Source organism: Hibiscus syriacus, unplaced genomic scaffold (assembly GCF_006381635.1).
Source record: "Hibiscus syriacus cultivar Baekdansim isolate YM2019G1 unplaced genomic scaffold, ASM638163v2 tig00014370_pilon, whole genome shotgun sequence".
NCBI lineage: Eukaryota > Viridiplantae > Streptophyta > Magnoliopsida > Malvales > Malvaceae > Hibiscus > Hibiscus syriacus.
In genome coordinates this window covers 337,007-364,818 of record NW_024062323.1, presented here as the reverse complement: position 1 = coordinate 364,818, position 27,812 = coordinate 337,007, and the positions used below count along the sequence as shown (strand labels likewise).

The following is a 27,812-nucleotide window of genomic DNA, read 5'->3' as shown; positions in this document are numbered from 1 at the left end:
AATAACTGCCATTATCGACTCTATCCACGAACTTTCTTTTGTTCTAAAAGGGCCGCCCTGTGTCCCCAAACGAAGTTTCTCCTCCATTTTTCTTTTCATTTTTTCCGACTTCATTTGTTCTTATTAAGTCTCATGACACCTTAAACAAACTGTTCTTCCCTCTGTTTCTTGTTCGTTTGGTCTGAAAATCTTTAGAATCACTGCAAACCCATCTTCACAAACGAAATCAAAAGATAAAACCTTTCTTAGCCTTGACTTTTGTTTTTAAGGTGAGTCTTCCATGTACATAAATTTTCTTCTTTTTTATGACAGGACAACTTCACAACCACACTTTTAATTTCCCTCGGTTTCTTTAACGGTAGTTGTCTCGTTAATTCATCAAAGGTTATGGTTTTAATTATCGTTTCAGGGTTTGGATTTTGTGCAGGAGTTGGATAAATCCCAAGGTTGAAGCTTTTTGCATGTGAAATGAAACTACCCCAGAAATTGGCTGAAATCATGACTTTCAGGCGAGACAAATTTGTAAGGTTAGTCTTTATACGTGTAGAACGATCAATGCATCATGCATGTGTACAGTTGTTTCTTTTTGTTGTTTTATTTTCATTGATCGGTCCAACTTTAGAATTATTTTCATGGATACTAGTCAACTATGCTAAAGCCGAAACCATGTAAATTCTTTACAGTGGACTGTTTGGTTTGTAGTATTCTGGTTTCGTTGTTGGATTTAGAATCAGTCTAATGGTGTTTTCACTTGGGTTTTTTATGATATTTCATTTGATCAATCAGGTTCCAAGATTGGAGTTCATATGATGGATCATTTACAATGAAAGTTAGGCCATCATTTGATGCTGTTATGGATCGTGTCCGGAGGGTATTCGAGAATGGGTCCGAAAGGATCCGAAGTTTCAGAAAACCGACAATCTTCGGTTCTCTGGGTAAAAAACGACCAAGAAAAGACGGGGCATTTGGTACGAGGAAGAGGATCCTTAATCCACAAGGAGAGTTTCTTCAGACATGGAACAAGATGTTCCTTCTCTCATGTGCGGTTGCTCTGGCTGTTGATCCTTTGTTCTTTTACATCCCCCGTGGTTGATGACTTTAAGAAATGTCTCGATTTGGATAACAGACTGGGAATCGTTGCTAGCGTCCTTCGTACATTCGTCGATTTGTTTTACATGATTCACATCGTCTTTCAGTTCCGCACAGCGTTTATCGCCCCGTCGTCTCGTGTATTCGGTAGGGGTGAGTTGATCGATGATCCCTGGGCTATCGCGAAGCGATATTTGCGCAAGAACTTCTTCGTCGATGTTCTGGCAATTCTTCCACTTCCGCAGGTACTAACTGGTCATACTTCACTCATCTTTAAACACTTGCAATCCGTGCCTAGAATGACACATTGACAATATGAACAATGTCTCGTGTGGCTTTTCTGATTAGGTGGTAGTCATACTCATAATTCCGGCATTGAAAGGCCAGGTTTCGTTGGTCACGAAGGAGTTGTTGAAATCGATTATTTTCTGCCAATATGTGCCGAGAATCATCCGAATCATCCCTCTTTTCAAAGAAGTCACGACCACTTCCGGCATACTGACCGAGACAGCATGGGCTGGTGCTGCTTTGAATCTCTTCCTCTACATGCTAGCCAGTCATGTAAGTTCAATCTGGTATATGGTTTATGAATCATTTGAACAAATATTAACATTACATGCAGTTCTCTGATTTTCTCTGGTTTCCAATTAAACACCATATGCCAGGCAGTCGGAGCCTTTTGGTACTTGTTCTCGATCGAAAGACAAGACCGGTGCTGGCGCGATGCTCTAGGCAACGGCGACAAAGGTGTTTTGTACTGTATTAAAGAAACAACCCGGGCAAGAAACGAGACACTAGTGAATCTGCTGAATACTACCTGCCCTTTAACCGATCCTGATGAGATAAAGGATCCCAATGCCTTCAACTTTGGGATATTCATCGATGCACTTGATTCCGGTGTGGTCGTCAGAACCATGGATTTTCCCAAGAAGTTCTTGTACTGCTTTTGGTGGGGTTTGCGTAGTCTAAGGTTTGTAAACATTAAACAACAACAATGTAGTTTACTTCATTTGAACAATTTGTTGATTCATTCACCCAGTTTTCTTCTGTTCTTTCAGTTCTTTGGGCCAAAATCTCAGTACAAGCACTTTCGAGCTTGAGATATTATTTGCTATTGCTATTGCCATTGGTGGGTTGATTCTGTTTGCACTGCTTATTGGGAACATGCAGGTACTTCCTTAACGATCTTCTTCATCAAATCATTTCTTTCATAGTTTCTCAACATTGGTTCTTGTTATTTTCCCAGAAATATCTGGAATCGACAGGAGTCAGAGTGGAAGAAATGAGAGTGAAAAGGCAAGATGCAGAGCAATGGATGTCGCACCGGATGCTCCCGGAGAATCTGAGGGAACGTATTAGGCGATACGAACAGTACAAATGGCAAGAAAAGAGAGGCGTCGAAGAAGAGACTCTCATTGCTAACCTTCCCAGAGATCTCAGGAGAGATATAAAGAGACATCTTTGCTTGGATCTTCTCAAAAGAGTGAGTTCTTTCAGTAAAGCCTCGTCCTTCATACGTCCATGCAATCAAAGATTTAACGTTTAAAACCTTTGGTGTTTCTTCTTAGGTGCCGATGTTCGACAAGATGGATGAACGACTATTAGATGCAATGTGCGATCGTCTCAAGCCAGCGCTATACACCGACAAGAGCTACATTCTGCGAGAAGGGGATCCGGTGGAGGAGATGCTGTTTATTATCCGAGGGAATCTGATAAGTACAACCACCAATGGTGGACGAACCGGGTTCTTCAACACCGCTACTCTCAAGGCCGGTGACTTCTGCGGTGACGATCTTCTTACTTGGGCCTTGGATCCCCAGTCATCGTCCAACCTACCGATCTCGACAAGAACGGTGCAGGCACTAAAAGAAGTCGAAGCCTTCGCTCTAATGGCGGATGACTTGAAATTCGTGGCCTCCCAGTTTCGACGTCTCTCCAGCAAGCAGTTCATGCACACTTTCAAGTAATTCTCCTTCACAACATTTCCTTTTGGATTCCAATCCTTATATGAATGCTTATTAAGTGATTTGTTCAACAAGGTACTACTCGGTCCGATGGCAGACGTGGGCAGCGGCGTTTATACAAGCAGCTTGGCGCCGGCACTGCAAGAGGAAACTCGTTAAGTCTCTACGTGATGCCGAGGACAAAGAGAGCGAAGCCTCGGTAAGCCTTGGCGCCACTCTTTACGCATCAAAATTCGCAGTCAATGCTTTGCGGATGCTGCGGAGCAACGGGTCACAAAGCGCCAGATTGGCTCAAAGATTGTCACCGTTGCTTCCTCAAAAGCCAGCCGAGCCTGATCTTAGTGCCGAAGAATAACATATAGTGCATTAATCTAAACAGATGCATGTATAGCATTTTTTTTATATTGGTTCAAAATGCAAATAAATTTTGTATCTTGAAATAATAAATTCAACATGAACAGCCTTATTTTACTCTCTTGAATGCACAAAAGAACAAAAACCATGCACATTGTGATTACATATAATACATGAAAAGGAAAAGCTTGCAATATATCAAACGGGGTCATCACGTGAACCAGCATCCTCCGTCGACGGATTGTTCCGGCACACCGGGCAAGAAGTGTTCAACCGTAGCCATTCATCGATGCATTCAGCATGGAAGCAGTGCTTGCATTCCGGTATGCACCTGATGGTTTCTGTGGTACGGTATTCAGACAAGCATATAGGGCAAGTGGCATCATTGGGGCCCGGTATTCTCCGGCTGTCGCCCACCACCATCTTTTCATACGATTCAATCGTCGACTCATCCAGTCCAGTTGCGGAAACCATCGGTTGTGGCAACACTGCAGTCGGACTGTTGTTCCGCTGCACGTTACGGTCAAAGAAGCATGCAAAAACGGCGATTCCAACCGCGCACGAGAGTGATGGTATGGCAATAGACAAGCAGATGATCCTGAAAACTCGAAGACCTTCGCTTCTTCCGCCTGAAATAAAAGAATAGCATATGTATCACGGTAAATTACTATCTAAATTATTAGTTATGCTCCGTTTTAATAGTTAAATTTTTAGTTTTTTTAAAATTATACATAACATTTAGTTTTTTTTCATTTTAGTACTCCACCGTTTAAAAATTTAATGGCACTGCATTTTTTATAGGTAAATTACATCATTCAACACTCAACTATCTGCTCACTCATTTTGGTACTAAATTCAAAAAATTTCAATTTAACTACTCAACTTTCAAATTGCTCATACTTTAATCAATCTAATTTATTTTATTAATAATTTTTGTGACATATCATTTTTATTATTATATTATTAATATATAATTAAAAATAAAAAAAATAAATTTGAAAATAAGAGTGATTAAATTAAGTGCAATTTGAAAGGTAACTAATTAAATTAAAAAAATAAACTTTAGTGACCAAAATATGAGTGAGAAGATAGTTGAGTGATGAATGATGCGATTTACCCATAAAGAAAAGACGTGCAAATCATACGTTAAGTTTTTAACGGCGATGTACTAAAATGAAACAAAAATTAAACATTAGGTATGATTTTAAGAAAATTAAAAATTTAGGTGCTAAAACGGACCAAACTTGAAAGTTTAGGTACTAAAACAGATCGAAACTGATGGTTTAAATACTAAATGCATAATTTACCCTATATACTATTAAAATAAAATCATATTTATCTATTTTTTGAAAATTATCTAACGCAATAATTTACATAAAATAATTTTATTTTTTGTTGCTTATAAATTAAATTCTATTGAACAACTACTTTTCATAAAGCCAAGGCCCTCAATTTATTTCTATGAAGCTGGGGATTATCCCCAGAAGCAAAAAATCTAGAGCTTCTGACTTTTGGGGTTTGTGAAAGAAACGGTTGACCATTAGTAATTTAATACAGCAGAGATCCTTGTCTGAACTGAGCCGTATTATATTATACGAGAGAGATGACTCCTAGTTCTTATGTATAATATTTTACCCGTTCTACTTGACAATTAATTGACATTATAATAGTGCGATTGCATCATATCTCTCATAAATGTAATAACAATAACAAGAGATAATACGATTGCATCATCTCTAATAAAGTCAAATAACACTAAAAACGAACTCGTTCTGTACAAGCCACTCGCTCATCATTTCTCGTTTCTTTTTCTATTTTTTAATTCCATTCGGAAGGTGACTTGGCTAGTTGACATGGAACATTTTCTGAGGATGTTGGGTTAACATGATGTTAAGTGCGTAATGCAGAAACGACATGATAGGAGAGGTTTCGAGGAGGAGCCTTACCTGATTCGGGAAGATTGAAACAATCGATTTCTTCACTACTATGGTTCTTTAACCCACAGATTCCGCCTTGTTCTTCGCATTCTACGCATTGAGGTGCATACCATGTTAGCTGAATGTCAGCACCAAGTTCGGCCGTGAAACCTTCCTCGGACTTAGCCGGCCCCGAAACGGGGATCGGCAACGTGCTGATGATACGGCACGACGATGAGGCCATTCGATTCGCGAGGTTGATGGAAGAAGTAGCCAAGACCGAGTGCGTCGAATTGCTTAGGCAACCGATGGTGTTCAACCGAGAATTCGTCACCTGAGTCGGACAGCTTAGGAACGTGTAGTTCTGATGAAAAACGGCCACAAAGGGAGACCCCGAGAGGTTGAAGCTGAGAAGCCTCCTCGGGAGGCAGTCGTCGGGGTCGTAAATATCTATCTGTTGATCGAGATAGTTGATATACGGACGTAAAACTCTCCCGAATAAGGGAGGTTGACATAAATTTTATTCTGACTTCTGCAGCCTAAGTTGAAGCCCGGGTACCCACAGCTCTCGGGTTGTTTACCTTGTTGGCGGAAGGGGAATCGTATAGGGACTTCATTTCTTCCACACCTGGTTATGGAGCAAGGCTCTGCTGCTGCTGCTGCTGCATGTAAAAGGGCATAGAGACAAGAGAAAAAGATGAGGATATCCATGTCCAAAAACGGATGAAGCTAGAGTTGGGGAATGTCCGAGGGAATGGTAAAAGGGAGACCAATCCATTCACAGGACTCCATTAAATTATTCGAACCCATACAAAGTCAACTACTAAAAAAACAAAAGCTTTTCTCTTGTATTGTACAAAAGAAATTTTCCGAGTTGACCTCATCAAAAGCCAATTGTTTATGGTCAGTAACTTGTTTAAATTGCTTCACAAAACCCCAAATGACAAAACAATGCTTGTGCTAATCTGGGGGATGTCATTTGGATACTGGGCAGAAAAGCAGCTTTCTAAATGCAATTGAAGAACTAAAGGACTATACATCTCTGTATTTTGTTAGTGAATCTAACGAGTATTATTATTATTATTATAATTATTATTAATATGAGATAAGTATAAAGGTAATAACCTTTCAAAAATAACTCTTAATCATTTGACATTAAACGTTCGCACTCCTGACATTCATGGTACTCGAACCAAAAACCTCAAGGAATGATAACAATTTATTTACCACTGAGATCAATAGGTTGGTGCATCTAGCAAGTATTTTGAATTCAATTCAATCTATTTTTATTTTGGGTAAAGTACACAAATAGTCCCCGGTTATAGGATAATACTTTGTTGAGTCTCTTAACCATTAAAAGTTACAAAATTATCCCTCAACTATAGGGAGTTGCCATGTTGAGTCTCTCGACTATTAAAAGTTATAAAATAGTCAATCGACTATTCATTATGTTCCAAACTCGTCATTTTCCGTTAAAAATCAGCCATCTGAGTTGGATTTTAACATGTTCACTAAGATATGATAGTCATTTGAGATTAAAAGATTAGATTTTAACATATCTCAATCAGCAGGTTAACGTACAACTCAAATTGCAACCTAAATTTTAACAGAAAATGACAAGTTTATAACATAATTAATCATCGAGTGATCATTTCAAAACTTTTAATAGTCAATGTACTTAATAAAACATTATCATATAGTCAATGGACCATTTGTTTACTTTATCCTTTTATTTTCAAGAGACGTTAAGTTAAATCTCCCGGAATATACGGCCTAAGCTCCAAATCGTTGTATGTATGCTCAAATTTAAGAGTAAACTACACGGGTGACCACCAAACTATGGTCAGAATTTATTTTGACCACCAATGTTTTAATTTAATTAAAAAGACCACCGATGGTTCAAACAAGTCACTCCTCGTTCATTTTTAATTGAGATGGGTGGTCTTTTTAATCAAATTGAAACACCGGTGGTCAAAATGAATTTTGACCATAGTTTGGTGATCACCCGTGTAGTTTACCCCAAATTTAATACTCTAATTAGAAATACTTTGTTCTATTTTTATAAAATCAGTTTATGCCATTAATTGTCCCAATTAAAATATTAACATGAATCGTTTAGAAAACATATTTTTCAATAAAAAATAATATTAACAAAACAAGTTGAAAAATATATTTTTTTAAAATCAATGTTAGGAACTTAACCAATTATGTAGTTAAGAATAAAGAGAAAATCGCCTCAGTGACCAAAAAAAAGTTATAATATACGATTTTAACCAACTTTTTTTGGATTTGCCAAAATGACCAATAAAATCGCAACGCGAAATAAAAATCGCAACGCGATCCCCAGAATCGCAAATCAGTTTCCAAAATCGCAACGCGATTCTTGAAAATCGCAATGCGATAGTACAAATTCGCAACGCGAATATGAAAATCGCAACGCGAACACATAAATCGCAACGCGTATCCGTAAATTACAACGTGTATCCGTAAATCGCAACGCGTATGGGTAAATCGCAATGTGTATCCGTATATCGCAACGCGTATCCGTAAATCGCAACGATAATCCGTAAATCGCAACGAGAATCCGTAAATCGCAACGCGATATTTAAAGCGCCATTATAATCGCTACGCGTATTTTATTTTCAAATTACAAAAACGAATATTAAGACAAAATCCCGTAATCGCAACTCATAACCTAAAACCTAAAATCACAACTCAGTCCCATCTCCATCTCTCACTCTCTACGGCGAAGAAATCCATCACCATCTCCGAATATTTCCGTCCCCATCTCCGGCGAAATCCCTCACAACCATTCACGGTCAGAAATCCCTCACAATATTCAGAAATGGAAAATTAACCTCCGAGGGTTAGTTTTTTTAATTATTTTTATTTTGAAATGTTTGCATTATTGTAGGTTTTTCATATTGAAACTGATGATAAGTTTACTGGTCATTTCAATAATAGATTAACCATTTCACTTAGATTTCATTTCGCGTTACGATTCTGTCGTTGCGATTTTCAAGTTAGTATTTGTCTTTGTCTTTGTTCTGTCTTTTGGTTGAAGTAATGCAATCCATTCAAGTTTCAATTTGCAGAAGAGTCGCAACGAGAGAATGACTGTCGCAACGAGAAATGAAAATCGCAACGCGAAATGAAAATCGCAACGAGAGAATCGCAACGCGAAACCAAAATCGCATTGCGATTTTCATTTTCGCGTTGCGATTCTCTCGTTGCGATTTTCTATATCTTCACAGTGTAGTTTTTGGTATATCTAACTTGGTATGTTTATTGTTTTTGTAGAAATTTTTTTCGCTCAATTGACCTTGAGAAATAAAGTCAGCCTGGCCCACTACAATTGCTTCGAAGCTTTCACCTGCTCAAAGACAATTGTTTGAGGAAACCTGCTTCGGGCCATGCTGAGAGTACAGCATCCGGGTGGAGATGCTAATTTGACCCATTTTATGGCTTCAGACCATGACATCAAATCTACCCGACAGTATACAACGTGGTGAGGAAGAGATATGGTTTCATTTTCCACCAGCGTATACTTGTTTTGGGCGAAGGAGTTCGCTTAATCACTGGTCTACGATCGGACACGATGATGTAGCCGGTACACTCGCATATCGCCCGCCCATCATGGTTATCCCGGGTTTTTCCGGATGAGTCAATGGAGAAGCCGAACCTACATGTCGACGACCTGAAGAAATTATTAATAAGAAAGCTGGTTTCACTCGGATGGATGACGTCGATGTTGTCCGAGTAGCCTTCTACTACTTGTGTATGCCGGCTTTTTAGGCAGAGAGGCCAGACAACCTATTCATCGGGAGCTAATAATATTGGTAGAGGACCTGAATGCATGGAATTTGTTTCCGTGGGGTTCATATATATGGAAAGCTACCTGGACTAAGTTGTCGTCTGCCTTTGATGACCGCAAAAGTTTGCGGGGCGATGGGTCCAAATACACTTTGTCAGGCTTTGTTTGGGCCTTTAAGGTAAGAATTTCTATATATGTTTCTAAAATTATAATTAATTATTTAACAATTACTAATTTTGTTATTATATTGTTTGTAGATTTGGATATTCGAGGCTTTCCCCAGCATGCGTTACATATGCAATAAAAACGTCAAATGATATTCCCAGGGCTATTTCCTGGAAGAGGAAAACTCTGTTGGATTGGGAAGACTTAATACCATATGCGACAATAAATAATGTAAGTTAACACAAATACTTTCATATATATAAAACAAGTTATTAATAGTAGACGTTTAACTTTGTTTGAGTTTTTATATTGTTAGGAGGCCAACATTCCATTACAAAGACTGACACCCACGAGGAAGAGCTTGCCACTGATTGGTGGCAAGCTAGTCAGAGTTTTTTGAGGCACGGATGATGAGCATCATCCACTTCCTCCAATTCGAGAGCCATCACTCACCAGAGCCATCACCCGATCGACCCGACTATACACCTCTAGAACGAGAGCCATCACCTATCCCGTCACATCATCGAGCCTCTTCTCCACCATCACCTCATGATAGGCGACCGGTAAAGAGGCCACGACATTTATCTCCTTGTCTCCACCTCCACGGGATGAGTTACGTGATGAGGTCAATGCCTTGCGTGAGGAGATCGGTACTCTACGCGATAACGATGGTGCATGGCGTGTGGAGGTGTCAACTTTACGTGTGAGGTTGCCGTTCTACGTGAGATGATAGTATCGTTGCAGAATGAGGTTCATACTCTACGCAACGAGGTAAGTTTAAGATTTTCCATATTTAACTTAATGATAAATTTACTCGTAATTTCACTTAGATTAGCCATTTCACTTAGATTGCTTAGTAAATTTATTCGGTTGCTGCCAATTCTGCTAAACTGTGTATTCTTTAACACTGTGAAATCTAAACTGTGTATTCTTTAACAATGTGAAATAGTATTGTCTTGTTTTGTCTTTTGGTTGAAAGTAATTTGTTCGGTTGCTGCCAATTCTCTAAACTGTGTATTCTTTAACACTGTGAAATAGTATTTGTCTTTGTTTTGTCTTTTGGTTGAAAGTAAATTGTTCGGTTGCTGCCAATTCGGCTAAACTAATACCCTGAAGTCAGTATTTGTCTTTGTTTGTCTATTGGTTGAAGTAATGCAATCCATTCAAGTTTCAATTTGCAGAAGAAGAAATAGTTTACTTTCGCAACACGAAACTTAAAATCGCAACGAGAGAATCGCAACGCGAAATGAAAATCGCAACGATAGATCGCAACGCGAAACCAAAATCGCAACGCGAACCAAAATCGCATTGCGATTTTCATTTCGCGTTGCGATTCTCTCGTTGCGATTTTCATTTCGCATTGCGATTCTGCCGTTGCGATTTTCATTCGCGTTGCGATTTTGGTTTCTCGTTGCGATTCTCATTTCGCATTGCGATTTTAAGTTTAGTGTTGCGAAAGTAAACTATTTCTTCTTCTACAAATTAAAACTTGAATGGATTGCATACTTCACCAATAGACAAAACAAAGACAAATACTAACTTCAGGGTATTAGTTTGAAACATATTTTCTTTGTTATCTGATGCATTTGTGAACTATGATAGAATAATGACTTGGGTGAATACAATGCAAGTTTGAAACATATTTGTCTTTGTTTTCACTGTTTAAATATCATGTCTGTTTATTTACTGATTTTGTATTTAATTAGCGGCCCGATAGAGTGGATGCTTTACGTCGGGTTATGCTTGCACGACGGAGTTCACGCATCAGACAGCGTGCACGTGCTATTAAGTCTCCGTACACCCCAATAGTGCGAAGACACCGCAAGAAGAAGCCCGACTCGCCTGTCATCCCTCAAGAGTCCACTCCTATCGTTGAAGAGGCCCCCCCTATCATCCTCGAGAGTCCCCTCCCACCGTTCAAGAGGCCACTGTCATCATTGAAGAGGTCCCTCCCACCATTCAAGAGCCCGATTCATGGCGTCATATGTAGGCTTCTTGAGAAACCCTCTGACGTCGGACATGATGGATTCAAGTTGGCTCTCGTATGAGTTACCGGCCAGTACCATACCGGTATCTGAAGAGGAGAGGGAAGACTACCGGACACAATTCTGGATAACACCCTTTGGGCTAAGACCGCAGTTGATTTTTATCTACATGAGCTGAGCCAGGGGTGTTTCACTGACATATGCAAGCTCACCGATGATATCTTTTTGTTGCTTGATCGGTCTTGGTGGGGCGTATTATTAGGGGTCGAAGACAATGCTATTTCGATGGGGGGGGTAAGTCTTATATTTTTCTTATATTTCAATTTGATTAATTTTTTTTTAAAATTTATGGCGTATTATTAGGGGTCGAAGACAATGCTATTTCGATGGGGGGGGTAAGTTATATTTTTCTTATATTTCAATTTGATTAATTTTTTTTTAAAATTTATGTAAGTCACTAATATATGTCTTTTTTGTAAAACACGATGCTGGGTGACACGTCTTCTAATAAGAAACTTAAGAAAAATAAAATATACGATATACAATTATGCCGACGTCTTTTCACGCCGTTCACTTGAAGAATGCACGAGATGAATCATTTGATTTGGGCAATGGCAAGCTAAACTTTATCCTGCATGGTGGAGGTCGATAAGGTTAGTATTTTAGATTGAGTTTAAAGGTTTTATGAAATAAGTGCGCAAATGAATGAATTATTACTTATGATTGCAGGTGTTTATCCCTGTTTGGAACGTAAACATTGATTCTCGTCGAGCTTCAGCTCCCATCCCTTAAGACAATAGTGTATGACAGCATGATAAATTACATATCATTGGCTGATTTAAGAGATGTTATTAAGGGATGGAGCTCTCATTTGCTGTTTGAAAATGTTTGGTTAAGTACCTAGAATTCTAATTTGCTGTTTGTAGGTTTTAGATGTGTAGAAAGTGTTGTTTGAGCAAATGTTTGCTGCAGGTTAATCTCAGAAGTGAACTGCGTGAAAATGATGTATGGCTGCAAAAGTTGATTCAATAGTTTAATTGATTGTTTTTTGATTGTTTAATTGATTTGTAAAAGTTGATTCAATAGTAGATGATCGGAAATAAGAATTATTGCTTATTTTTTGATTGTTTAATTGATTTGTAAAAGATGATTTGTAAAAGTTGATTTGTGTAATTGATGCGAACATAATTCTTATTTGTGCTTGTTTAATTGATTGAAATGTAATGGTTGATTTTGTTGATATCTGCATTATGTTGAAGGCAAAAATGACTATCGCAATGCGAAATGAAAATCGCAATGCGAAATGAAAATCGCAACGAGAGAATCGCAATGCGAAATGAAAATCGCAATGCGGAAATGAAAATCGCAACGAGAGAATCACAATGCGATTTTCATTTCGCATTGCGATTTTCATTTCGCATTGCGATTATCTCGTTGCGATTTTCATTTCGCATTGCGATTTTCATTTCGCATTGCGATTCTCTCGTTGCGATTTTCATTTCGCATTGCGATTTTCATTTCGCATTGCGATTTTCCGTTGCGATTTTTATTTCCGCATTGCGATTTTCATGTTGGGATTTTCATTTCGCATTGCGATTCTCTCGTTGCGATTGTAATTTCCGTGTTGCGATAGTCAATGCATGCCTAATAGTGATAACAACTGAATAACAAGAGTTGGTTAAGTCAAAATGGTTGGCCTGAGTCATTAATTCAACTGAAAATGTTAAAAGTTCACACATAAAATCCACATAATACAACGTTTGCATATGAGCTTTTGATGGCAACGTTTACATAATACACATAAAATGTTAAATGTTAAAACGTTTACATAATACAACTGAATAACAACGTTTACATAATACAAAGTTCACACCATATGAGCTTTGGATTTTGATGAGGATCCATATTTTGGTAGAGGAAAAGATGATTTTGATGGCACTGGTGATCCACATGTCAACCTTGTATGACCACTTTCCTTGCACCGACTACATGTCGATCTCTTCTTCTCTTCACCCTTAGACGGTATACGATCGTGACTTTTTGGTCGCCAGGTAGCCTCTGTCCATGGCTGGTGGCAAACTGTTTGTAAGTCATCTGGTATGTCCCCACTCAGAAGGATGTGGAATAGGGTAGACAATCTCGCATAAGTCTGTCGATAAACTTCTGTAGTGTAGCAATCCATAGCGTATGCGCTTGAATCATCTTGGTTTAAATGAAGAGCAACTTTTATAACATGGCCACACGGATAACCAGATGTTTGCCATTTCATACAACTACCGTCTTTGCATTTAGATCGACTAGCCCATTTAAGTTATTATCCAGTACTTGAAACAAAGTTTTGAACATGGTTCAACTCTCCATGACGTTGACTTCACAACACGTTTCGTTATCTTTTTTTCAGTCCATGGTGTAACACGATGTTCCAATGTTCCTGTAAATTTAAATAAACAATACTTAGTAAAATATATAAATATGATAAGTTACGAATTCAAAGAAATAATACCTGCATGTTTCTTTTCTTGTAGTACCACTGTTGAATAGAGGCTCGAAAAAACTCCATTAACATAGTAATGGGTAATTTCCGGGAATGACGACTTAGAGCGTTGATTGATTCTGCACTATTAGACGTCATGAAACCATATCTTACTCCAAGTTGATGTACTCTTGACCATCTTTCAAACCCGACATCTTCTAGTGTTTGAGCACACTGAGGCAAAACACGTCTTAAACAATTTATATGCTTATTGAAATCCACTTCTCGATAAGCTTTTACAGCCTTCCAGTATGTCCATTTGTGCTTTTTTATACCAGCAGACCTTGATTTTAGATTTCTATACAAATGAACACCACAAAGTCCATGAAAAGCATCTGGGAAACACCTTCTAACAGCGTTGTCAATTGAGTTTGCCCTATCGGATATGATTGTCAGATTGCTAATAGGACTTATGCAATCCCTAAGATGCCCCATAAACCATGTCCATGAATCAGAGGTTTCAGATTTGCCAACCCCGTAACTATTGGCAATATCCCATTGTTATCCATGGGCTACTGCTAATAAGTTTACTCCAAGGTATCGACCTTTCAAATGTGCTCCGTCAACTATAATAACTGGGCGCATGCAAGTAATAAACGAACGAATCTACAAAATAATATACACAGAAATATAATCATTAAATGTGAAATGCATGTAACTAACAAAAATGAGTCAACAAAATTATATTGATTTACTAACCGTAGCACCAATGGCGATAACACAACTCAAAGCGTCCATCTCTATCTGTTTGATATGAGTTACCGACCCCAGGATTTTTCAGCTTTAAATTGTGACAATAAGCCGGCAGTTGGGCAAACGATGCTTCTGGCGACCCCCTCAACAATTCCAAGGCATAACATTTGGCTCTCCAAGCTTGAGAATATGATATACTAATCTTGAACCGAGCATTCATGTCAGTCATAATTTCATGTCCCCGATATACCTGCCATTCAAAAACATTAACTCAGCCAGAAAACCACCCAACACCTTTTTGTTTGCCTGTCTATGGTGAGGAAAAACTTGGGTTCTTGAACATGTATGTTTATCAATAAAAGTCCTAACTTGAAACATTTTGCAATCTTTTATTCTCTTTGCAATCATACGCCACGTACAGTTTTTGTCAATCATACACCTTGTTTCGAAACGATCTTTGCTTGATTTGTTAACTTTTAGTTATAGCCATCTTCCACACATTTCGTATACAAAGCTATCTTCAAGTCTTCCTTTGTATCAAAACAATCATCTTTCTTGATACGAATAACTTTTGTGTAACAATCAACTGCTTTCTTTATCAACTCTTCTCCGTATCTGAAGTAATTCTGGCATATTCCAGTTATACGCCCGTGGCATTTTCTTTTATTCGGGGACTTTTTCTTCTTCTTTTTCTTCTTCAGGATTATATGAATTACAGAATGGATGTTCAACATGTTCATTCACAGTCGTAACTTCCTCCTCATTATCATCATCAATACATTCTTCGGCAACGGCTGTTTCATCATCAAAATTCGGGTATTGACCAATATCAAAATCATTACACGCAGGGTCTGTTTCTTCTTCTGAAACATCATCAAAATCCGTGTATTGACCAATATCAAAGTCCGGATATTGACCAAGACCAAATTTCGAATACTGACTAGTACTCACAATTTTTTTTCTGTTGGCTCATCTCGTCTAACTGGTCAATACGAAAACCGGAATTTGGTGCTGAAAGTTGATTGGGATTTGGATTAGAGAAAGGTTGTGGGTTTTGAGAAAAACTTAGTTGATTACTACCCGCTACTGACCCAACAATACTACTTCTAGGTTCAACAACATACAATGTAACATCATCTTGTGAAACACTAATGTAAGCAATGAATCGTTCAACATCTTCATTGTCGGTTAACAAATAAACTTTACCATTTCTCTGAAGATAGCCTAAATCCACTTAGGGGCTCTAAATTCAATTTATTTGAAACACGTAGCATTAGAGTTTCATAAGTAACTTTTGTAAAGACAATTTAGTTGAAGATTCATGGGTAAAGGCATATATTGTAAAACACCCATTAACATTATCCCATGACCCTCCAAAACACAAATCTATCCAAACATGATCAACATTAGATGATTCATGGTTGTAAATTAATTTACTAAACAGACGAGCTGCGAAACTAAAACCTGTTGCCGGATTGGGAAGGATGTCGTTGGATATAGGAACGGATGTCGCCGGAGAGAGTGATAGATGGAGATGGAATGAGTTGCGATTTAGGGATTTAGTTTATGATTTCAGTGTTATATACCCAAAATTTCAGTGTTGTGATTTACAGACATATGCCCTACCGGATTTACAGATTCTCGTTGCGATTTACGGATTATCGTTGCGATTTTACGGATTATCGTTGCGATTTACGGATTCTCGTTGCGATTTACGGATTATCGTTGCGATTTACGGATACGCGTTGCGATATACGGATACGCATTGCGATTTACCCATACGCGTTGCGATTTACGGATACACGTTGCGATTTACGGATACGCGTTGCGATTTATGTGTTCGCGTTGCGATTTTCATATTCGCGTTGCGATTTTGGAAAATCGCAATGCGAATTTGTACTATCGCATTGCGATTTTCAAGAATCGCGTTGCGATTTTGGAAACTGATTTGCGATTCTGGGGATCGCGTTGCGATTTTTATTTCGCGTTGCGATTTTATTGGTCATTTTGGCAAATCCAAAAAAAGTTGGTTAAAATCGTATATTATAACTTTTTTTTGGTCACTGAGGCGATTTTCTCAAGAATAAATTATATCAAATTGAAATATGAAGACTAATAAATCTCCCATTTGAGTATATATAATAAAATACAGGAAAATATTTTAAATCCAACTCATCGATTGAATAAAAGCTTACATCAATTAATAAAACCAAAAGTGGAAAGATTCAACTATTTTGCTCACATGTTATGCACACCAAAATCTAGAGAACTTGTTGCATAAAAATGTGTTGTTCATTTTCATCTTTGTCAACTGTATACAAAAAGCTATAAAGCGATAAAGTTCAGTATTGAAATCGGATCAAACCGAAATTTTATGAAAATTTGAAGGATGTTAGAAAATGGTTGGAAATATTATTTCCATATTTTGGATCAAAGAAATTTGGCTCATAACAGTGTAATTTTTCATAGTCGAACAATGGAACTTTAGTGACTAAAGTTTAATTTTCAAAAATTGCATGGCCAAAGTGAAAAGTCAAAGTCAAGTTGATTCACCTTTGACCAAGGAATATTTTAATGGAAGATAATGAATTTGCATTTGGTAATTTTCAAGTTTCATTAATGGTATTTTTGGAATTTCTCATTAATTTAATTTTAAATTAAATTAAATTAATTTTATGCCAAGTGTATTAGATATTAAATACTAGAATTATCAAGGTTAAGCATCATTTTTCAGTTACTTCTTCTTTTTATGCCTAAACTACTCTTGCTTATAGTTAAGTATTTTATTTTTGGTTTTTAAGCTTATATGATTGTTTTTTGGATTAAGTTGTGAAATAGAGAATCAATCTACATGAAATTTTCTATCATTTGGTACCAATATTTTATGGCGAAGATGTTTGTGTGTTGAGATTATGAATTAGGGTTTATCTAGGGTTTTTGAATTTTGAAGAATTAATGAAATATTATTATGTCTTTGATGTTGAAGATTAATTTTCAAGCATGTATGATGTTTAAAATCAATTGTAGAATGATTTGAAGCATTTACCCTAATTAGGGTTTTGGTGATTGATTGGATTTTGGTTCAATTTTATATTGCGTTGATTAGAATAGCATGAATTTGAAGCAAGGAAGTTGAATTCAAGCTTGAAATTGAATGAAAAGCTAGCCTTTTGACCATAGTGATATTCGACCATTAGGGGAAAATTAAGGAAAATATTGAAAATTTTCCTATGGTCTAGAATTGATATTAGAATTGTTCTATGTGATTTGGAGATTAATTTAGGTCAATTTGGAGCTTTGAGTTAGAAAAAGAATTAATATACAAGTTTTGAGAATTATGGGATATTGTTGCAAGCATGTAATATTTGGAGGATTCAATGCCAATTTTTGGGTTTAATTCTTAAGTTGAGATTTAATTTCAAGTTTATCAAGTTCTGTGGTTGAATTTGGAAAGTATAAGAAAGTTTAGGATGAAATTGCAAGCTTTTGAATATTTAAGTGTTGATTTGAATATGTTATTGAGGTGCTGGAAATTTTATGTGATTAATGTGAAATGATCATAATGGTGAAGGGTCATTATGGATTAAATAGGAAAGTTGATATGATTTCTAAAAAGAATTCATAATTAGTGGTTGAATTATGAAATTAGTAAAAGTTGAAGAGTTGATAGTGAAACCAAGTTTTCAGAGAATTTAAGGAATATTTTAAGAAGTTTGAAATTATGATGGAAGTACGATTTAGTTTTATATATATTTAAGTATCTATTTTATTTTTGATCAAATTTTATATTTAAGTTTAAATTATGTTAGTTCGATACTAACATATAGCTTGAACATTTTTATGATGTTATATGACATTGTCAGTCTACGGTAAATTTAGTGATCCAAGTAATTCTAAAGAGAAGGAAATGATGCAGAATTTAGAAGATTATCGTGAAGAAAGTTCAATAATGAGGCAAATGTGAGTGTATTTAATTTGTACTTATGTTATCGAACAAACATTGACTTGAGATGAGCGAGTGTCGGAGTTATGTTAAGAATTGACTCTTAGTGTACTAGGAAGTGTGATTTAAGCCTACATGTACATTTAGTAAACTAATAAATTAGTGAATAAGTTAAGGATGCAAGTTGGTAAAATATGTATATAGAAATTATGTTCTGAACAGTAAGTTTAGAAAATCACCAAGTTATATAAAAATTATTGAAGGATGAATCTTATGCCATTGGATTCATATTTCAATCTAGTTTCGTTTAGAACAAACGACAATTAATTCTGATGAGTATACAAACGACAATTGGAGTTCCTTATATGGTTAGATTCGTATTCGAGTCTATTTTTCAGTGGTGCAAACAGAATAATTTTTTAGTATCTATATTTATACAAAATATTATTTCTTTGAAGGTAGTACAAACTACCAGTATATTAAATTCTGATAAATTGTATAATGAAAGCAATTTAAAGTAAAAGATTAAACCTAAAACTTAATGAGACTTATATTTTGATTTATAATGCAAATTATTTATTTATTTGATTATTATGATCAATGACGACTTGCGATAAGTCAACCTCATTTTATTTTTCCAGTACGATTTATAAGTTCTTATAATGGAATATTTTCATAATATTTTTTTATCAAGTTTTATGAACGATTTTGGGTATGAACTGCCCAATTACGATATTTATGATGATTAATTCTAAATGTTTATAGTTATTAGACATTTTACAATTATCAGAGGTTTTACAGTTATCAAACGCAGATTAGTAAATGATATTATGATGATAAATATAATCACATTGTATGTTGCATTTAGAGTTGTATGTACATTTGACATGTCATTAAGTTGAATACTTTTCAGGTTATGATTGCACTGAAGTGCATCATATCTCAGTTTCAGTTCCGCTATGTACATTTGTATACCCTATGATCAGCATCGTTGGTGCACATGTTATAATTGCACTGAAGTGCATCACATCTCAATTTCAGTTATGATTCGGCATCGTGTTGTGCCTTGTGCGCACCTTATACTCACGTACATTACATTCTCTTACATATATTGATATACACTGGGCTATAACAGTAAATGTGAAAGTTATGACAGTATATGAAAGAAATGAATATATAATTGAAAATAAAGTTTTGAAATATGTTCGAGTGAAAAGAATAAAGTTATTTATGATATTTGATGATGACTTACATGATTTTTGACAAAATCATGAGATGATGATTTTAAGGTTTTCAGAAGGGAAACGACTTGATTAGTCTAGTTTGAAGTTTTAATGTTTTTTATTTAAATTACAGTTTATTGCCTATATTTTTTGGAATTTATGTTTTAGCTATACTTTTGTCTCACAAAGTTTTACTTAGTGTGTGATGATTTTCATGCGTAGGTGCGAATATAGTAGAGGACGTGAAGTGAGAACCTTGTCAGCATCTTATGGAAATCAAATCTATCGACAGTATCAGTAAGACATCTTAACTTTGACATATTAGTGGCATGTACATTATATTCGTTGGGTTACTTTATCAGATTTATATTAAAAAGGGTCTAAAATAACAATTTAAAACCTTTTTAATGTTTGGTTAATTTCGGTTATAATTGTATTTATAAATAAATATTTTGACTGATTTTAAATATATTTTAAATTAAGTAATATTTAGACAATGATATATAATTATGAACAGTTCTGAATTGTCTGCTTGCTGATTGAAATTGAACTTATTTTCAGTGATTAAATTTATTTTACAATTTCATACGAATAAGATTAAAGTTTTTAATTTGAAATAGAGAAAGTTTAAAAATGAATCGAGATTGAAGGGGTTGCTTGTTTACCTCTTAATGAAACTATTCAACGCTGAATGCTGAACCGTTCAACATTCAACGCGTTTGTTTCACACATCTAAATGATTCAGTGCTGACTGATTCAACAAAACAATATTGAATAATTCAACACAGAAGTATATTCTGAATGATTCAAAGCTATTATCAAACAACATGTCACATCCAGAGTTAATTCATTCAGAGCCTCTGAATCATTTAACATTTGAATCGTTCAACGCTTAATCATTCTGAAGTAAACAAACGACCCCTAAATCTTTATACTCAATAAATGTTTGTTAAATTGATGTGACATCTATAATTTATATATAGAGACATATATGAGGTGCAACTGAACCTGTACTTTCTATAAAAGCCGCCAGCCAAAGGAGCTGGCAAATTTACAAATTATTGAAAAGAATAACAAAAAAAATAATTACGAGCTCACTGGTGAGTAGTGACAAAAATAGTGAGATTCTTCGTTTGTTTCAGTTCTGAATACGAAAATAGTCCGAGGGGAGAGATTCGGTTCCCGAAGAGAAGCTCTCTAATGCTTTATATACCAGAGAAAAATGGCAAGTATGGCCTCCTTAATTCATATACTTTCGACAGTTTGGAGCTTTACATAGGCAAGGAACTTTGTGTTCATCGTGCTCATCCGGATCAAACAAGTAATCATATCTGTCAAAAATACATACACATGCCATATCATATCATCTGAATTGTAATTAATCGATCAAAGAATACAAACTGAGATGGATAAACAATGACAAAATACAGATTAAAAAAAGGAATCCGTAAATCTTACGTTAGCTCATCACCGACAGACACATTGGTCTTAGCAATAAGAACTATCCGACTCTCCTCATCCCCAACACTCATGATCCTCGCATAGCAATTAGGCATGCACTGCAAAACGATGATATTTTCAGCATACTAAAATGAATGCACAATGCAACGCAATGAACACCAGGACTAATCAAGTAATCAAAGGTGCATGTGCATCCTTATTTTCTCCTTTTTTGTGGGGGCGGGGTGGGGTGAATTATAAGACCATACCGAATGATTGATTAAGCGTGCAATATTCCCTTTATTGGTCGCATCAATCACTACTTCCTCACTGATTTTGAACAGCTGCATTACATGTCAAATAACCATAAAACAGTTTTTATACACAATAAGGCAGCAGCAACAAAAATTGACCTATGCAGAAGGAAAGTGTATTTCAAGCAAGATTAATTACACAATTGAGGAGGCACCATGTCAAGTAATACAGGAAATGATAAAACCTCATCCGTTTTACAAATGCCTTTTAACATATATGGACATTTATATTAACGAGCATTCGGTTTAATGTCTGATGGTTGGGTAAACCATTGACATGGAATCCTTTTTCAGGAATTCCAGCAGTTTATCCAATCTACAGTAAGCATATCAAGAAGGCTTTCTAAAAGTTCAAAAGCTTTGTAACGATTTAACTTGCTAATACAAAAAACTTAGTCAGATGGATACTTCAGCATGATCAAACCTTAAAGCTCGAAAAACCAAAATTTGCAATTATATATATATATATATATTTATAGGCATTTGTTTATCAATTCAATAATCAAAGTAATATTTGTATAGTACAAGTAAAAACTAGACCATAGGGTTATTCATAGATATAGTCGTTGAGATGGTCAAGTTTTTTTTTAATAAGAATAGGAGGCCTCGTTAAAAAACCCCCTTCTTAACTGTCCGTTCCCATAAAAAGGAGAACAAACAATCATGAGTGTATCTTTTCTGTTATTAATGAATTCTGAGGGGCGCTCCATTAGTCATGAAGGGGGTTTTAACGAGGCCTCCTCTTCTTATAAAAAAAAAAAAAAACAATCATGAGATGGTCAAGTCTAAACCCTTTGAATATTAGATGCATAACATTCATTGATAGGGATTGATAAAATCTTACATAGCAATCTTTCCCTTCAGAACGGTACCGTGCCTCCCTATGATCTGCAACACTACGCCTAACCTGTTCACCACGATACTCAACAACCTGAAATACACATGCTGATTATCAACACCCCAAACATTATAATGCTCAAGAAAATGCAACTACAAACCGAATCAATGTAGATGCCTTGAGAAATGGACATCACAGTACAAAGAATATACCATTTCTCCTTCTTGAATGTTTCTTCGTGCAAAGAGGCCCCATCCATGAATACCAGATTTTCCAAAACAAACTCGGTGGTTCTCAGTTATCTAAAGACACGTACAAAATTTGAATTAAAAGAAAACTATCACAATAAAATAACCAGCTTGACATGATCAAGAATCATAGCTTACCTGCAACTGGTATAATCTATCCTTGAATGACGAGAAAATGGTAGAATCATCCACTTCCTGTTATAAGACAATGGGTCTTATGAAGATGGTAATCTCATTGACAAATCCAAGAGATGCAGAAGGTAAAATTCATAGATCTATTCTCCAAATAAAAACTTTACAATCAAAGATAGAATATCTATTAAAAGAAAGAATAGTACTTTATATGTGCTCAATGCATTTAATGCATCTGTTGGATGGTGCCTTGGCCCACCCAGTTTGTGGAATATCGGCTCCCCTTCAGCCCCCTGGGAAACAAGAATGGCATATATAATTGGAAAAAAGTAATCACAAAATAATTAATGGCCTCACCTTCATCATGAAAATAAAAACAAGGTTTCATGAAGTATAAGATATAATCAAAGAAAACTGGAAAATAATACTGATATACAGAAATTAAAAGACACAGCACATCAAAAGATTCCTGGAATCTACCTTAAAATTTAACCTTGTAAAAACACGGCATCTAGCAGCAGAACATGCATCAAAGTCACTGGAAACTGGAGCTGGGGATCCAGGGAGCTCTGCAATCTTGGATGAAATCAGTCTTGAACCTCTAAGACATTCATTCACATTGTGAAGAACATTTCTGGCAGCGAAAACCCCTGAAGGAGTATGCATGACAACAACAGCATCTGGATTTGGGCTCCTGCGATGAAGACCAAAATATGAGGATACAATACAAACATGGATGACACATACAAAAGCATAACCGGAAGTAAACTCTTTCTTCATAAAGAATATAAAAAAAAGGGACTCTATCCGAACCTGTGAACAGAGCAGTATATGAACTTTTTCGTCATTTGCATCCCATTCTTCTCCAAGCAATGCAGCTGCAAATTAATAACAAATAAATACGAGTTAATTATTAAACAACGTCAACTTAAAAAGTCGTTCATAAACATTTCAGCAGAAATTTGAGTTCAGACAACACTCTTCAAACACAGAAATCTTGGATCAACATTTTCCCTTGAGCTAAACATAAAGGGCTTAAGCACTTACCTCCATGCTATATCCTGCTCTTGATGCACACATCACATGAAAATAAGTCGCACACTTGCAACACTGAGTGCAGGAACCATGAGTTTGCTTACAAATCACACAACTCTGTCATCCACACAATTAAAGCATACTTAGATGAAATGTAATGAAATATTGTGATAAACCATGATGAATTGCAGAAAACAATGAAATCTCCTGACCTAACAACTAGTGTAAAAAACGATCTTAATAACTGAATTCTCAAAAGACATGATAGTTTACAAGGACAATTCTATTAGGAAGGGCACCTTTGAGAATGAAGTTGATGGAATTCTGAGGATTCCAACAGCAGGTTCCATTTTCTTATGATCCAAGAAAGAAACCAACTTCGGGATGAAACCAGGCACACGTGACATGAACCCATAGTGACTCAACATGAGTTGGCTTCAAAGCACCCCCTAGAAAAGCATATTTACATATTTCAAGAACAAACTGTTGAAAGAAATAATCAAATACCATGAACAATAACAAAGCTAGATTTTTTTTTTTTGAGCAATCAAAACTGAATTAACAATTTTTGGAGGAGGCGAGGAGCTGAAATGCAATTTTAAAATTGTAAAAATCTAAATTTTTATAATTTCTAAAGAAACTAAAGCATAAACTTTACATTTTGGGGCAAGAAGTTAAATGTCATTCATATTTCATTGCAACCAAGTAAATGCCCCAAAATTAATCTGTTAAGTCATACCCCTGGTCCAGCCACCTATTCTTCCCAGATAGCACACATTGGTGCTTTCTGAAAAGATCTTCACAATCTACTTAACTTCATAAATAATGAATCCAGCAAAGAATAAATGTGAGTAAAAACTAATTTTAGATGATATAACCTTTTACAGGGCAAAGGCAACACTCCCTCTTGATATCAGGTGTTTCACAAGCTCTACAAACCCAAGAAGTCAAATCTTGAACATCACTTGCTCCATAGCATTCTTGGTGAACGGCTATTTGACACCTGAAAAAACAAAGTTCTCTTTCTAAAATCAGGGAATTATAAAATGAAATGCAAGTTTATATCAAGAACTGGTGCATGATTAAAATACCTGTTGCAGATAATAATTTTGTTATAATCCCAGTCTTCAACCCATCTACACACGGCACATCTTTCTGTAGTCCATTTTGCATCAACAGGATCATATTTTTCTGAAAATTATAGTTGATTTTCATGAGTTTGAAAGTAACTAACTTCTCCAACTCAATGCAAAAGGAGGGCATTAAAAAGAACTTCAATAGAGGAAAGTCCCTATAAGAAAGGCATTTACCTTGCAAAATACCAATTAGCTTCTGCTTATCTAGCTTCGTAGGAAGAACACCAAAGGGCATTATACTCAACAATCTTCACATAAGTAACAGGTGGATATAATGCATGATAGCTTAGATTATAGCCATGAATAGTATGAAGAAATCAAGAACATTAAAAAAAAAGAAGCAAAATCACAAACACCAGAACAGACCCATTTTTCCAGAGGTGTCATTGTGCCCTTGACTTTCACGCTACACTTCCATTTTTTTGCTCTACAGCCTGTATGTCGCTCCCATTCACTGAGTGTATACTTCTTTGGCCCGCATGCACAGATCAACAAGCCATTCTTATAAATGAACAACTTTGCAAGTCCTATAAGCCAAAATGGAGGAAAGCAGAGTACATAAACAAAAATTTATGGGAAAAGAAAGAAATATCCAACCGAATTAGTCCATAGTAGAACTACAACACATCACATGTCACTTAATTCAATGAAATTATTAGATACCCCATTAAACTAATAATGGTGCTGTCAAGTTCAACTCATAAAAACATGAAAATTGTTCTAGGGAAACTCGCCTGATTGTGGGAGTATAAACAATGAAGATCCTGACTTGAACAACTGGGTTGAGCATATGGGTATACTACTTGTTGGGTCTTATGTTCTGAGTCTAGGAAACCGTTTTCTGCTAAAACTGCCTCCTCCAATGCCATCTGAAAATCACTTTGCTTCCACTTGTACAACTGGGTCTGCCCCTGACATCTGAACCAGCAAATTTTCTGGAACATTAGAAACACTTCATTTTCAAACACCAAGTGTGTTCGGACAATACAGTGATTGGAAGAAATTGTATTACTAGGGTAGTAAATTCCATCTGGAATCTCCCCCCAGGATAAAGGCCATATCTATATGCGGCATGATGGTAAATCTTTACCACTGAATGACACTTTTTGTTACATCTTTTTATAATTATAACTAAACGTATTTGATTAACAAAGTGTAATTAGACTCAACTCACCGAGACACACTACTTAAATCGAAGTAAAATAAATAAATAAAAAATTCCTCCAATTCTTTACCGTTGAAAGAATTGTAGCTTGTAAACAGAGTACACACCTGTCCATAAATTCAGCAAACGGGAATATCATTCCTTGTTTCACCCATGCATAATCCTGCATACAATTCCAAAGAAAATAGTACAGTACCATACGCTAAGCAACAAAAACAACATGAGAGATGAGATTACCCTCTGAGTTCCATTTTTTGAGTACCCAAAAAACATAACGCAAATAGAACCAGGAACACAACAACTTAAGACTGATTCAGGAGCTTGCAATATGGGATCAATCACAATAGCCGGCCAAGCAGGATATCTCTTCCCACATTTAGCCCAAACTATATCACCCAAAGCAAAATCATCCGGCTTATAAACATCTTTCCTTTTTCCAGCTCCCTCTTTCCTTAACCTCTCTAAACCATTATATCCATTACAAGGCACAAACTCATCTGTTTCCAACAATGCCGAAGAAGAATGCAAATAACTTCCGCAATTGAAACTACTCTTGATCCCTGGATAATCCGTTCCTCGTTCCTCTCTTCTTTTACTAATTAGATATAAATCCGAGCTTCCATATCCAAACTTATCTTTCATATATCTTGACCAATCAAACTCATCGTCCTCCAAGCTTGAATCCGTGTATTCGGCCTCGAATTTTTTACTTTTCCATAAATCAAGAACAGCGTCGTTGAATCTAGAAGGAAGCATTTTTGTTCTTCCTCTAGATGATTTCAACAATGGAGGCTTCAAATTCTTCTTGGAACTCTTCTTAGTTTTCTTTGCCTTATTCAACTTCATCAAATTAGACTCCGATTCACCAGCCCAGTACGACTCCTCGCTGCTCCAATAACCTGAGCCGCTGCTGAAATCTTCCAAGTCGCCGTAGGAATAATAACCGTTCGATTTCAATCTCTTGGGGTTACCGTCATAATCGTAATATATTTCCTCTTCCCCGCGGTCACCGTAATTCATCCCTTCCATCTTGCAGCGTTTCATACTCGGCATTTCAATATTCCCGTTCCGTTTGATTATCATCCCCCTATCTATATACGCACGTCAATCAAAACCCTGATTTTTATATCGAAACAAAGCCCCTGCTAGATTGAACGTTATCGGTTGCCTTAAAATCAAATCGGAGATAGCGTAATCAAAAACCAATCGCAACGGAACCCAATATTGAAACCCTAAAAGGAAACCAATCCACAAGAGGAAACAAGGAAAAAGAATGAAGCAATAGGACTCGCACGTTCTTCCCGCGAATCTTCAATAATGTTCCAATGAGAAGAAAAATTCGAATTTCAGGATTAAAAATTTAACACGAAAAGGGTAATCCACGTTGATGTGAATTGCTGTTATGTGCCATATACAGATGAAATAGGGAAAGATACCGAAACTTGCAAAAGTTATGGAGTTACGTGATCTGAGGCGACATCTACCTTTGCGAGATTTGTTTATATTTGCTTGGGTTTTAAGTAGAAGGTTTAGAGGCCAATGGGGTAATATATTGTTGGTTTTAAGTGTGTGCCTTGGCGGGGTGGCGCGGATTGCCACATGGTTTTTCTCCAGATACTGAAACCCGAATTTTTTATTCAAGGGTAAACTATATACAGTTGACCACTAAACTATGTTACACTTTTACTTTTTCCACCAATCTTTCAATTTTATCAATCACACCACTTAACTATTTAATTTGTTCAATCAAACCACTAACAGTTAATATTTGACGAAAATATTTATGTGAAAGTTAAAAGAATTGATATATTTTTATATTTAATCC

General features: G+C 36.1%; 2 protein-coding genes and 1 pseudogene across 2 annotated transcripts; 1 reads left to right on the top strand and 2 right to left on the bottom strand.

Moving 5' to 3' along the window:
* Window positions 1–409: 409 nt before the first annotated feature.
* On the top strand, window positions 410–21,910 carry LOC120207190 (annotated as a pseudogene).
* Window positions 3,606–6,147, bottom strand: LOC120207128 (putative RING-H2 finger protein ATL21A). The gene is given in 3 exon segments (XM_039206646.1): window positions 3,606–4,036; window positions 5,354–5,800; window positions 5,803–6,147. Coding segments are annotated over 3 exon segments (1,110 nt in total). The 5' UTR covers window positions 6,035–6,147.
* Window positions 20,670–27,312, bottom strand: LOC120207127 (histone-lysine N-methyltransferase ATX3-like). Its single transcript, XM_039206644.1, is given in 20 exon segments — window positions 20,670–21,010; window positions 21,138–21,238; window positions 21,389–21,463; window positions 22,278–22,364; window positions 22,484–22,573; window positions 22,658–22,714; window positions 22,858–22,944; window positions 23,132–23,345; window positions 23,465–23,529; window positions 23,699–23,803; window positions 23,986–24,057; window positions 24,059–24,135; window positions 24,565–24,689; window positions 24,778–24,877; window positions 24,997–25,051; window positions 25,053–25,070; window positions 25,189–25,359; window positions 25,557–25,740; window positions 26,095–26,150; window positions 26,225–27,312. Coding segments are annotated over 20 exon segments (2,676 nt in total). The 5' UTR covers window positions 27,071–27,312; the 3' UTR covers window positions 20,670–20,919.
* Between the last annotated feature and the right edge of the window lie 500 nt (window positions 27,313–27,812).